Source organism: Thamnophis elegans, chromosome 10, assembly GCF_009769535.1.
Source record: "Thamnophis elegans isolate rThaEle1 chromosome 10, rThaEle1.pri, whole genome shotgun sequence".
In the NCBI taxonomy this organism is placed as follows: domain Eukaryota; kingdom Metazoa; phylum Chordata; class Lepidosauria; order Squamata; family Colubridae; genus Thamnophis; species Thamnophis elegans.
The window spans coordinates 34,858,470-34,872,792 of NC_045550.1; the positions used below are offsets into that span (position 1 = coordinate 34,858,470).

General features: G+C 35.0%; 1 protein-coding gene across 1 annotated transcript; it reads right to left on the reverse strand.

Moving 5' to 3' along the window:
• Window positions 1-382: 382 nt before the first annotated feature.
• LOC116514287 (retinol-binding protein 2-like) lies at window positions 383-11,810 on the reverse strand. The gene is made up of 4 exons (XM_032225808.1): window positions 11,603-11,810; window positions 7,100-7,278; window positions 4,451-4,552; window positions 383-977 (listed from the first exon to the last, which is right to left on the reverse strand). Exons 1-4 carry the CDS (start codon window positions 11,673-11,675, stop codon window positions 924-926), a joined length of 408 nt encoding a protein of 135 aa, XP_032081699.1. The 5' UTR covers window positions 11,676-11,810; the 3' UTR covers window positions 383-923.
• Window positions 11,811-14,323: the final 2,513 nt, after the last annotated feature.

A 14,323-nucleotide genomic window follows, 5' to 3' on the forward strand; every position in this document is an offset into this window, starting at 1 on the left:
ACCGTCCAGGCCTTCCGCACTGCCTTGAAGAACTGGCTCGCCCGTCAGGCCTGGGGATAAGGATTTCTACCCCGCCCGAATGTTGTATGCATGTTGCTCATTATTTTATTATGTGTTGTTGTCTCAATGTTGTATTTCCCCTTTCCCTGGTTTTCTGTGAGCCGCCCTGAGTCCCCTCAGGGAAAAGGGCGGCCTACAAATGCAAATAAAACCTCTAAACCTCTATACCAGGCAATTCACTTACACTCAGTACCAGTGGTGGGTTCCTACCGGTTCAGCCAAACCAGTAGTGGTTTGGCGGCCTGGGTCGCTGGAACCGCCAGCAACCCAGGTCTGCCATGTCCCCGGATGGATTCTCCAGGCGGAGCCTATGGTGCTGCCATCTTGCTTTTTGCTTTTGCACATGCATGGAACAATTTTTATTGCACTGTGCATGCGCATGTAGCTCGCATCAAGAGTGCTTGCAGTGGCCTATGAGCAAACCGGCAGTAATGACTGCCAGAACCCACCCCTGCTCAGTACATTATGTACCCAATCAGTGATATCTTTTTTTTTTTAATTTATTCAAGTCAAATGTATTTATACCACCCAAATGTATTAAGAAGGCAAAAAAATATACAGAGATACTAGTGTCAGCCCAAACTTTTTTAAAAAGTCTTGCGTCATTGCACCAGGATATATCTGTTACTAGAAAACAGACCTGCTAAGATTGGGGAAATAGAACAAAACTTTTGCTTAATTCCTATTTGGAAGGCAAAGATCCTTTCTAAAGTGTGCAGGTGCGTGGCATTATTTTTAGACATTATTTGCTAATCAAACAGAACAATGGATCACTAATGAAAATCAAACTTTTATTTCTATAGTTATCTTAAAAGAGAAAAAATCATCAACATAAATGTGGCAGCTATATCAGCTTCATCAGTCTATTTTTTCTTCTTGAAGACTTGATGGCACACCTGGTCTCCACAAGTCAATTCCTACAACAGAAAAACCATCAGTAAGCACAACTTTTTCATTGCCCTTATTGTACCCCCAGGCCCTCCCTTAAACTCAAAGATAGCCACCACATTAACAGTGAGGCTGGGCTATTAAATGGAAAAGAACAATGTATTTTATGTAACCAATCAGCCAGTAAGCACTGCAGGTTGCAGTAATTAGATTTGGACACTTCAGTTGAGTTTCTAAAAGGATAAAAATGAAAAATGTATGAAAATTGCTCTGTAACAGTAGGACATTTCATAGTCTATTATTAGCCCACATACTGTAGTGTATTAAAACTACTGGAGCAACAAGAAATTGCAAAAGGAGAAAAGGCAAGGCTATAAAGGTAACAAGGTAAGTACAATAGTATTTGACCAAAAGCATCTGTGTGTCTGCAGAAAGCTAATCTTAACTTGGAATGCTATAGCAAGTGTTACAAAGTGGCTCAGTAGCATTACTGACAAGTTTTGAATATAATTTATCATGAAAGACCTGTCTGTGGATATCTTTTTTACATAGCAATTTTTAAAATTGCTATGTAAATTTTGCAAGCCAATGTTTGCATCTAATGAAAAATGAATTATGGCTAAGAATGCTAAACATTAATCATTAAATTGCAATATTAACCATACTTATTTAGAGGTGTGTTCTTCTGAAAACAATTTCTTTACCTAGTTAGAAAAGTGGTTTGGACTTGAGTATTGACAACGTTTAAACATGATTACTTAAAATTTCTAACTCACTAAGCAAACTTGATGTCAGTGGACAAAATGAATAGTTATCGAATGTAGGTGCAAAAATTGGACAGCAACTTGTTGGAAGTAAAGGTTAGTTTCCTATAGCTATTTGAGGTACTTAGTCATCTTCTGGATTTCTGCAGCCATGCTCTGATAGCTAACTTAGGGTTTGTTTTGGGTTCGCTAGAAGTCCTTCTTTCAAGAATTCTGCTTAAGAGATGCCAAAATTTATTGGCAAGAACGTCTTTATTTCTTTATCTAGCAGTAAAATCAAGACACCATAGGTCCTATATTAGTCATCCTGATCCCTTTTCTGCTTCCCACCTAGTGGGCTTTACTTCCCCTTTGCCATGAAACAAAAGGACAAGAGGTTTTGCAAAGTGGTGGCCGGAGAGTCATATTTTATGCTCCCTCCATTGCCCTGGTAGACAGGAAACAGAAAGATGCTGGAAGAAATCTAAGTTAGCAGAAATGCAACTTTGTGGAAATGGGCTTGCACCAGTGTTCACTTGAACATTTTATTATTTAATCTCTCATTTATTGTTTCTCATACTTTGGTGACCGCTTAATTTTATTTACATCATTCAAGTTTTCTATGGATATGAATTCAGCTTTTCTTCAACAGCACTAAATTATGTTTTAAAGATAAAATGTTGTATGCCTGATGATTGTTCTAGTCCATTTTTTCAATCTTTCCATTTTCTGTGCAGCCTACGGAAAAGGGTTCTCGTTTTAAATCATATTCCCCATAGCTTACAATGAAGTTGAAAATAATTATCACTGTCAATTACCGTAAAATTATATTGTGACAATATAATTGTGGAATCGACAAAAAAGTCGATTCCACTTCACATTTCTATCTTTTTTCCATAGCACTTTGTTTGAGCTATTTGTTTTTAATTAACAAAAATGTGCAACTATTGCAATTTCATAACCTCAGTATGGAACATAGAGATTGTGCCCGTGAATAAATGCCAGCCGGCTTGAGACAACTGATTGTTCTAATCAGTTGCAGCAGATTTCATTGCTAGAATATCCTATACTGTATACTTTCCTCGATAAATAATGGTAGTGTTTTGGTCAGCGTTTTCCTAATTTTAATTACTACCTGGAATTGCTTGTGGGCTATTAAATGAAAATGGAAACAAGACCATCAAACATTAATTTCTAAGTGTTCAAATAAGTACAAAGTCTGCTGATTTGCAGACTAATGGAGCTGAGACGGTATGAGTAAATGATAGTGTGGTTTGTTGGGTGGTGGGTGTACACACTTTTGTATCATTTCTGATTGTGGAAAAGATTGGAGAATCCCAACTCTCATTCCGCCTCATATTTGCCTGTCTTAAAAAGGTCTACTTATCTAAAGAGACTTTTCAACATAAAAGAAGTGTCATTAAAAATCCATAGGTACACTTGAAAGGGTGTTGTGAGATTGAATTCCCACGTTAAATAAATGGAATTTGTTACTCACTATAATGGCCCCACTGCCTTCAGTGCTGTTTTTTTATGATTGACATAATCTGTAGGCTATCTCATAGTAAAACTGACAGTTGAAATAAAAGTGCTTTTATATGTTTATAGTTCATCTCCCACTATTCCTCCATACAGAACCAATTTTATTTCTTCTTAACATGAAAAGGAGTCTCACACTTTAATCCTGGTTAAGGAAAGATTCCTTGAAATTCAGAGTAGGCCAGTGAATGTTTATCAGGCTATTTTACTCTAGCCTTAATTATTTTATATGTAGTTATTTTGGGGGACAGTTTAAGGTAGTGATTCCCTGACTTAGAAGGCAGTAAAAGACTGCTTTCTCCCATGTGATCCTGGTTCAGGAAATTAACAGGCAGATGCAGTATCCCAATGATGGAATCAACTTAATATTTATGGAAAGGACCACAACTTTCAAAATAATCTGAGTTTTTAGTTCTATTTACTGGAGTATTTCTTTTCCTGGTTCTGTTAGGAATTCTATTAGTCATTTAGCTCTTACTGGAAGTAAAACATGGCTTTCATTTTCTTGAAAAGCAGTTAATAAATCTTTTAAATAAAGACATACCCATGTAAACAAGTTATTTATAAAATATTCCTATTCCAGGTAGCACCTGTGAGGAAGGTGGGTGATTTCTAAATTTGATATATAAATAAAATAAACATATATATCAAATTTAGAAATCAAATATAACCATAAATAAATATATATTAGGTTGTCACATTTCATCTTTATAACAGATGCAGTTTGGGGCTGAATCAGTAACCCTGTTATCCGTCATCTTTTCCAGACAAGCAATGTAAATATCTATCCTATTCCCATTCTTGTGATATCTGTAAAGGGAAAACTGATATACATGATGCAATTGTACCTGCATAGACTCTTTCTTGAAAGCATTTGTTAGCAGGAGTGGGTCATAATTAGGGAATTCATATGGAAATAGTGTCTGAACAAGGTCACCTTATAAGCAAAGATCTGAGCCTTAGGTTTGCAACTTCACATGCTGCTAATTCATACTTTATCTGATGTGTGGTGATAAAATTGGAGAGTCCAAAATGAACATCCAAGCAGTTTCAGAACAAGACAGTATGAACACATATACATACATATATACAGGTACAGGTACAAGTACTTGTACATATAATGTACATATAGATATACTTGATCCTTTAAAAATCCTTATAGAAATGAGTTGATTTGGAACAGTTTTTAATTATACAAAATGAACATATTTGGTTCTTACTAGATGCAGTTTGTCTCCTTCAATCCAATGTTTCCAGCCTCTATTGTTTTTTTCACCTTTCTGGACACAGACAAGTTTGTCACCATCCCAGGTCACTGTTGTCTTCAAGGATTAAAAGACAGTATTAAGCAATATTGTAGAAATTTGAAATATTCAAAGGTGGAACTATATACATGTTTTGTGAATGTGTCAGGTGAAAGAGAAAAAAGGGTGGAGGGAAATACAGCCATCCCCCCCCCCCCCCGCAAAATTTCAAATTCTGGTTGCAAACCAAGATTGTCATTTATGTTTCATGTTCCCAGTTCTTCATCCTGATTCATGAAATACCCATAGAAACAAATTTCACAAATTTATGTATGATGGAAGTGTTCTCTAGAAAGGGAAACCAATATGAAATTTGGTTCTGCTTGAAGAGCAGAGTAACTAATCTCCAATAGAAAAATCATGCTTTATTTAAACTAATGCAACATCCACAGACATATTTCTATTTCAGTAAGAAATTAGGGTGGTGTTCACAGCAGAATAAATTAAATTATTTTATATAAAAGTGACATTCCAACTGATGATTAAATCTTCCAGTTGTTTTATAAGGTTGCAAATAAAGCAGCAAGAAAGTTTTTGAGAAATTGCAAGGGGAATTTCAGTGTACTAATAACATTATGCAAAGGGGCAGAAAAAGTTTTTTAAAAACCCAAAACATTTTTATTCTGTTGCTGCTCATCAAACCTGGTATTTTATTAATGTTGGTGGATATTTTCAGAGTCTCTTTTCACCTTTTTCTTACTATTTTTGAAAAATCCGTAGACCTGAATTGGGCTAGGTATAGAGCTTTTTAAATATAGCAAACTTGGATAGGGTTTTCAGCTTGAGGAGTAACCTTTTTTTTTTCAAGTGGAAGACTATCCTCAAAAAAGTAGATGATGCCAGGAAGGAGAGAAGGAGTTAGGAGAAAAATCCTGTAAAAATCTCTTTTTTTTTAATAATTCTTTTTTTGAAAAGAAAATATTGTTCTTGGTAATCACCTTTTCAAAAAAAGAATTATCAACTGAATCTTAATATCTGAATGCAAATTGTAAAAAAAATTGCTGAAAATTTTAAAGTTAATGCAAAGATAGCATAAGGCTATAGGTCATGCTACCCTCTACACTGAAGTAGAAAGTACAATTTTTTCCTTCTTAACATTTTTCCCAAATGTATGGGGGTCTACTTTTTTTTACTATGAAACAAATGTTAATTCATTGGTTGTGACGGGAACTAATTGAGTGGGTTGTTGTCCAAGATCGATGTTGTGGGCTCAGAGAGAGTGACTGTCCCGAAGTCACTCAACTGGCTTTCATGCCCAAGGTGAGACTAGAACTCACATTCTGCTGATTTCTAGCCTGGTCCCTTAACCACTAGATCAAACTGATTCTCAGAAAGATACAGAATGATTTCTTTAAAAATAATCCCTGCTTCTGCTGGGGAAAAAAAAATAAGTAGCAATGTGTTGGTATAGGAATGCTGGACAGAAATCACCCTGATAAGAAATCAGAGAGAATTATAAAAGAAATGAGGTGCTTTTTCTTCCTGTAGTCACATAACAGGACTGAGATAGAAAGAGAAAATTGAGGTTGCTGAAAGTTCAGCAAAGCGGCAGTTTTGTGCTCCTGAATAGGACTGGTAAAGGATGGCTTTGTTATAAGGAGCATGCTGTGATGTCAGGGCACAGAAAGGTCACGGATGATAAGGAAGATGTTGGCTATAAGTAGCAAATCTCTCCATTCTCCTTGGAAAAAATAATTAGGTGATTGTAATGTTTGCTGCTCTGTTCTGGAAGTCTGATATAGAGGCACATAAGACACAATTTACATTGGGTCACTCTGACACACTATTACAATCAGGTGCAAAGAGTTACACATTATGAAACTGGTATTAGTGAAATTTAGTTCCCAATCTCATTCTGTCTTAATCCAGGGTTGAAACAATAAAACAAACATTTTCTAGCCTCTGTCCAATATGTTCTATGAAACACATCAACAGTCCAAGCAGCAGCCAGCATCCCATGACTGTTGATTGGAAGACAGCAGGAAAGACTAGATTGCCCTTGTAATATACATTAAAGGTTTTCCTGTTTCTTGATCTTCTCCAGACATGACAGTTCAGTTTCCAGTCTGGACGGCATTTGTTTGCAGAGTACTGAGGAAGGACCATCTTGCACCATAACAGCAAGATGGACTTGAGTAAGGGACTTTGCATAAACAATAGGTTCTAATCTAATTTTGCTTACCACAAGTAAAACATTTTGTGTGCTGCAGCCTAGAAGAATAAATAGCAGTGACCTCTGTGGCTAACAGGAATGTGCTTTTCTCTGTGCCAAACTATGAAGCATGGCTGTCAACCAGGAAAATATAGCAGTCTGGAACCATGAAGAGTTGAAAGCAAATGAAAAGTAATTTTACCTTGCTGTCATCTGCCTGAGAAATTGTCACGATTTGCATATAGAACAAATAGTTGCACTAGCAAAGCGTATAGTTTCAGAAATGCAAATTTAAACTTCTTTATAAATAAGCATTTCTTTAACATTTTAATTTGCTTTCAACCTGTTTACTTGAATGTCAGGGGCTTATATTGACTGCTGTGTAAATGGGAAACAAATAATAGGTTTTCTACCTTCACAACTCGACTGTCAAGCCCCTTGGTGTGCTCTTCAAATTCCACTCCTATGGTATAATTCAATTCATAGTTTCTGAAAGTGCTCAGTGTCTTTGTCTTGAAATTGTCTCCATCTTGAATAATTTCTTTTGTTTGTTTTAGATGGTTTGCAATCTTACGGGTAGCAAAATCGATGTCTGCAGATGGAAGAAGAGATATGCATTTTAATAAGGTGCCTGATTAAATTTAGTTTCTAAATGTAAAAACACAAATTTGGGATGTTATTCAGAGGCCTAATAAGACTTTTTGGCTTTTTAAGGAGAGTTCGCATCTCTTGTATACTATGAACTGATTTTTAATAAGTTAGTTTGAAGTGGTCTAAGCTTCAGAAAAAAATTAACCCTTGTTAAATTGCCATATCCACCCATTTTTAAGTAGGAATTTATTTCAAGAATAGCAGGCCTCCACATAAGGATCTGGAAGTATTTCCCAATTAAAACAGTGGGACTGATTTTCTAGGAAAACACATACAAGACTGTGTTCTAAAAGATGATATTTACTTACACATTCATACATTTATGCATATTTTCCACTAGAATACTATCTTATTATCTAAGGCTACTTTTATAGACTTGTAAAAATGTTAATAATGTGCTGATGTGATAAGATTAGAAGCTGCAATTATCAAATAGGATTCTGAATGCAAAGTTCTTTCTCTGTCAATCAGATAATTCCTTGTGCCATTACCATTTAAGTTCTCTAACTATTATTGTTTTCCTCCTGGCTTGTACACTGAGTCTTATGGTCAATTCTTCACACCAGAACCTATTGCATGAAAGCTTTCTTATGTCAAACAAGGCAAATACAATTTCTTAAATACCCCTCAGCTAAAAGATATTTAGCTATGTTTCTGGAGCGGTGCTGTAACAAAAAAGAAGTAACATGATGGAGAAGATTGGTTGAAAAGGAGCATCAGGGACAGCACCAAGTCAAAGAATCTCCTATCTGCAACTGAAGCATCTTGTTGTCTGAGAAACAGTAAGAAATATACATTGATCCCTATCACTTCCATGAATTAGTCCAACCCATTTTTTCCAAGCTAGTCAGCTACTAAATTTCATTGTGGCAAATTCTAAAGTTTAACTACAGTACAATAAGGGTTTAGGTATATTTATAAGCAGTTCACACATGTACTGAATAATAAAGCACATGGTCAATTCACACATGCTCAGTGAAAGGCAGTTAGGTTTTATTATTGTTTAGCAGGCAACTAAATGACTGAAACTCAGACATTAAAAGCAGATGGGAGAGCTTCAGTGTCCTTGTGCTTGGAGAACGCCATTACATAGGTATTTTTCTACCTTAATCTACTTTGTATTTGAATGTTACAAGCATTTGGGTTGAAAAAGAGAGCCATCATAGCTTGGAAAGGAACCAATCTCCATCTAGATAACAGAAGATTGAAACACACATTATATTTATTTATTTGTTTGTTTGTTTATTTGGATCCAATGTTTATTGTTTTTACAAATAACTCAAGGTGATGAATATATCCAACACCCCCTCCTTCTCCTATTTTCCCCACAATAACCCTGTCTCATCTTATTATGGTCAGATATTGCTCTGAAGAAATGGATAGAAAGCATTAGTAGTTTTGTAGCTTAATCATCATTGCCTTCCATTACATAACAGCTTTTGTTATAACTTTATTTTGATCATGAGCTGTGGGATTAGACTGCAGTACTGCAGGCTACTTTTGCTGATTGCCAGCTGCCAGCAGTTGACAGTTTGAGTCTCACCAGCTCAAGTTGACTCAACCTTCCATCCTTTTGAGGTTGGTAAAATGAGGACCCAGAATGAGGACAATATGCTGACTCTGTAAACCACTTAGAGAGGGCTTTAAAGCACTGTGAAGCAGTATGTAAGTCTAAGTGCTATTGCTATCAGGATCAGAATAGGATATTTAGAGACAATGGCATACCATAGATTAAATACAAAAAACAACACACTGGACTGATTTCTTTCTTGTCATATTTCAGTAACAGATGCTAGTGATGATCTGAACAAATTCATCAGTGGGAATAGCAGTCAACCAAGATTGTTGTAAACACGTCCTTGAACTCAAGATGCATTTCACCCCTGTCAGCCAAAAGCTCAAAGATAGAGAGCTGTGTCATTTATTATCTATTTCCCCCTCTAGCGATTGCCACTGATTGAATAAGATTGCAAAGCATAAAGCTGCAAATGCAGTGTTGTGATGTAAGCCCTAGACCATTTGTTCATGTGTGAGAGGTACTAAAGAGTTGGAACTTAAATCATGAATGCATCTGCATCTTGCTCATTTTGATCTTCCTTGCAGATGCCAGTGAAAGCTTAGAATATTTGATAGATAAAATTGAATGCTTTTGCAAAATATATATTTTTCAGCTAAAATATCTAGCCAGTTTTCTCAAGACAGACATAGCACAATCCTACCCAAGAAATAATTTAGTGGAACTTAAATATAAATAAGCATATACTTATATACACACAAGAACATAGATACACAGAAGGAGAGAGGGGGGGGGAGAGAGAGATTGAGATTGATCGATTTACACAGATATCTTATTTTGCCATCCTTTACTTTACCCTGTGAAATAATAATTATTATTCTTATAAAATATGAATATCTTTTATTGAATTTATTAGTATTGTCTTCTGTTAGAAAAATATGAACAAAAAATTATCCCTTCTTATGCAAGTAAATATTTCGATTTTCATTTCATTTAATTTATTTTCCCCCAGATTTCTTATTCTGATTCACAGTTATGTTATATTCTTTTTTACTTTCTCGTGAAAGTAAAAAGGGCATACATAAATATGATAAAATATTGATATTGATCATTATACTAGTGTACTTATTCTATTGCAATTAATGTAATTATATATAAGAAGAAACCTGTCCCAGAAGTCATTAATAAAATGAGGGTGTAATACCAATATATCATTGCCTACTTACTGTTCAAAGGCAAGAATATGCAACAGATATAGACATGTATAATAAAAAGAGAATCTTTGCAAAATGATGGCTGGCACTATCTGCAGGAGTTGCACATCTGAAACTCAGCATTCTTTAGAACTGACGGCCGGAGAATTAGAGCTCAAATTTAGTCTAGGAACTCCTAACAGTTGACTAGTTTTGTTAATATACCAACCATCTGTTCAATGCTAACAGTAATTTTCGTCTGTTTGTTTGATGTCCCTTAGTATGCACATGCTATTACAGTAAACCAGACTTTATATATGCAATTCATTATTAGATAGAAAGTGAAATGAATAAGAACAACTGTACCATGCAGCAATACTACCGATTTTATTTTTTATTTTTAAAATATGGCAACCATAATCTCTAGATTACTCAATTAAGATTAGATCTGTTGAGAATACAAGGCATAATGCAATAACTGCTGAGTTGTTGTACTGATAATATTGAAAATATTGTAAGATTTGAGATCCAGATGTCAATGTATAACTTGTACAATCCTATGACTACTATACCTGATAGACCTGGGTTAGAGCTCTCTTCTGAACATATATTCTTAAAAGTATGTTAATGGGGGAGAATTACTATCCCATTTCTGTCCTGGGCATTGCAGTCATAGTTGCACTAATCTTAAATACTGGTAAAATATGTTTTACTGAACATTTCAATGCTCCGTAATTTGTCTTGTCTTGAAGCATAGATGGGAAATGTTATACTTTCAGGGCCAGATTCCTGCTATTGTCAAAAAGTTGTTCAAATATGTGTAGAGAAAAGGAGGCTTTCTATTATTTCCCAGGATTCTGCATGTTTTGGATGTGTTTTAATTTATTAAACTTGTATGCCACCCAACTCTTAATGGATTTGTTGAGTAGAAATAGAGAAACACAGAGAAACATGGAAAAATACTTTCACAATTTGTGCAGTCAAGATTCTTGCATCTGGGAAAATTACAGGAGTGAATGCATATCTAATCTTGTCTTGGCACAACCTTCCTGTTCTGTCCTGTTAGGCAAGTATCCATTATTATATTGAATATAGTCTCATAAGGTCTACAGTCCATAAAAATAAGTAGAAATCTCTCGTCACTCAATTTGAAGCTGTTCCCAGCTTTGTAAGCCATTTTCGTATTTGCAAGAGATATACATAAAAATGATCACATAATGCATGATGCTTTGTAATACGTAAGAATAATTTACTACTGTTGCCTTGATTGGCAGCGTTAAAACTTTTGAACAATGTACAAAATTTAGGTTGTAATTTTAGGTTTTGAATTATTTTATGTTAATCTATGTTACTTTGCATGCATATGAGCTAGTCATGGTTTAAAATAAAGTAAGTTGAAGGATTCATATCCTTCCATGGGATGTAAAACACTGCTTTAAAAATATTTGAATTATCTCTGGTTATACATTTTAATACATGCTTAAGCAGTTGTGTTAAAAGTACCTTCTTGTATTGGAAATATAGAACTTAATCATTTGAATTAAGTTTATACTTACCTAAAGCAACCATATAACCTTCAAAGTTTTCATTTAATACCATTTCCCACGTCCCATTGTAATCGGCAGGCATTGCTACTAGGTGATTAAATCCAAGGATAGTTTAGCTATGGAATATGAAATGGTGTTCTCCAAAAAGAATGAACTGTAATTCTATCCTTTTTATAGTTTTTTTGGGTGTGGTTTATGATTTCCAATATAATAAAGTCTAAGGGTCACTGAGATAATCTAAGTAGAACTTTATGTTCATTATTAAAGTTCAAAGGAGAACTAGATGCGAGAAGGAAAATGATGTTGCAATGACCTTTGCAAAATGTTAAGAAAAAGGACAATAGAATATTTTTATGAAAGCATGTAGTTGAAATATGTGGTCCATAATGGCAAATTATCAAGTCTAAATTGGTTGTTCTCTTTGCTTCAAAAATGTCTAAGATCCTTGACTACTGTTTGAATTTTATTAGATGTGCTATCTAACTGGTTCAGTTCAGTTTGAAAGGAGCAGTAGCTAGTTTCTTCCCAATAATCCGACTCTGCTTGAGGTGGATACACCAATGTTCAATACACTATAGAGCATAGCTGTTCAGGAATTTCTGGATGCTTCTGATGTAGAAAAAGTGGAAGGCCTTGGTACAATGTAAGGTGACAAGATAACCACACTAGCATTTTGTTTTGTCCTTCTGCTTCTTCCTCCTAATGTGGATTTCTTCAAGCAGCAACAACTAGGTACTGTATATTCTATCAACCCTATAGTTGAAGTGCTGGTTTTAATTTATAAAGCTATACCTAACTTGGCACATAGGTACCTCCAGGTACCTATGTTAACTACAATTGATCTGTCTGAAGAGTTTATCCTGAAAGAAGCTGCTTGTGGTCTTCCAATGTTATGTAATGATGTTCCCTGAAGCTGGGAAAACTGCTTTTCCATCATGATGTTGATAGTCTACAACAGCCTCTTTCTAGAACATAGTTTGTTTCGTGAGTGATGGCCTTCCAGAAGAAAGTGAAGACCAATCTTTGATAGACTTTGATGAAGGATTGTGCCCTGGATTTTATTTAACTAGTTTATTGGTATTGTGTGTAATTCATTGGGGCTTTGTTTGGATTTGATGTTTTAAGGGTTTTCTTACTGTTTATAATGTTCTTTAGCCACTGTGAGTTCATTACAACTCAGTGGCATAGATGTTTGATAAAAGCCCTGTATTTTATGAATACTCTGTCAACGGTGCCTATTAAATATATTTATATTCAATTATCCATTTAGACAAAAATTAAAGTCTAGCAAGGAGCACTGTAATGTTAAGGAACAGTAAGAAAAAAAAAATCTATATCCTGATGGTTTAAAATATTAGATTAGCTGTTTAATGGATATGTCCAGTGCTGCTTTCTCCCACATGGTACATGCAGACCTTGACTTACAACAGTTCATTTAGTGACTATCCAAAATTACATCACTAAAAAAGCGATTTATGAGCGTTTTTCACACTATGACCATTACAGCATACCCACAGTCATGTGATCAAAATCCAGATGCTTGGCAACTGACTCATATTTCTGATGGTTGCAATGTTTGAAGTGGTCATGTGATCTCCTTTTGCAACCTTCAGACAAGCAAAGTCAACGGGGAAACCAAATTCACTTAACAATCAGGTTACTAATTTACAAACTGCAGTGATTCAATTAACAAATCTGGCAAAAAAAGTTGTGAAATGGGGCAAAACTCAATTAACAAAGATTTCACTTAGCAACAGAAATTTTGAGCTCAATTGAGGTCTTAAGTTGAAGATTACCTGTATCATTTCCTGATGTAGTGGGACCACAAGTACCAACGAACACACCTGACTTTTTTAAAGAGATTTGGATAACTATTGTTCCGGCTATGATAGATAAAAACGTGGGAATGCCATTGTAATTTCCCACATAATTTGACATATTGTGGTTTTAAGGCAGAAGTAACAAACTGAGACCTTGCTGCCAGAACCTTGAGTATAGTTTCTAGAGTATCTCAAAACCTATACACAATATGATGCATATTAATTATATTAAATTAATGTAATTATAATTAAATGTAAATGTAAAAGTGGAGCCACAGAGCATGAATAATTTAAGTGAACCTTATGTTGGCTCTGGTGTAACGGTGATAGTATCGCTCTCTGAAACTCAAGGAAATGCAAAGTATAATTTCTGAAGCAATCTTGACATCTGAATTTCTGATGTTATTGGCAATGTACAATTTCATAAAAAATGAGTAGGACAAATTGGGAGATAGAATATGGTCAGGTATTTCCTTGTATCACCTTTGATTAAATTCAATTTTATTCATTGCAATTCTGGAAGCATTTACTTTGTCAGTTAAATGACGCTCAGTAGTCTCTCTTTAATTCATTATTTCTAAATCAATTTGTGGATATCAGTTCCCAGAATTTCCTAGACAGCCTGACTAGTTGGGAAATTCTGGGAGTTAATGTCCATGTATTTTCAAGTTGCTAAGTTTGAAAAATGTAGTTTTAGACTGAGGAAGGTTGGAGGTCATCTGCAGAGTCCACTAAATACGTGATTCCTTGCTATACATGCATTCCAGATATAATGCTATTTTTTGCTAGCCTGTATTTGCAAACATACTAAAGGGAGCAAAAGGGATAGAGAGCTTCCCACTTAATATGTAGATACTTGTCAGAATGTCGATAGACACAAGCCATAAAATACAAGACACAATCTGGCAAA

Bases quoted from the DNA above. Each gene is read 5' to 3' on its own strand.
- LOC116514287 (XM_032225808.1), bottom strand. From the start codon at position 11,675: ATGCCTGCCGATTACAATGGGACGTGGGAAATGGTATTAAATGAAAAC. The intron at 7,279-11,602 runs GTAAGTATAAAC...TTCCATCTGCAG, and splicing joins AGGTTATATGGTTGCTTTAG to ACATCGATTTTGCTACCCGT. The intron at 4,553-7,099 runs GTAGAAAACCTA...TAATCCTTGAAG, and splicing joins TTGACAGTCGAGTTGTGAAG to ACAACAGTGACCTGGGATGG.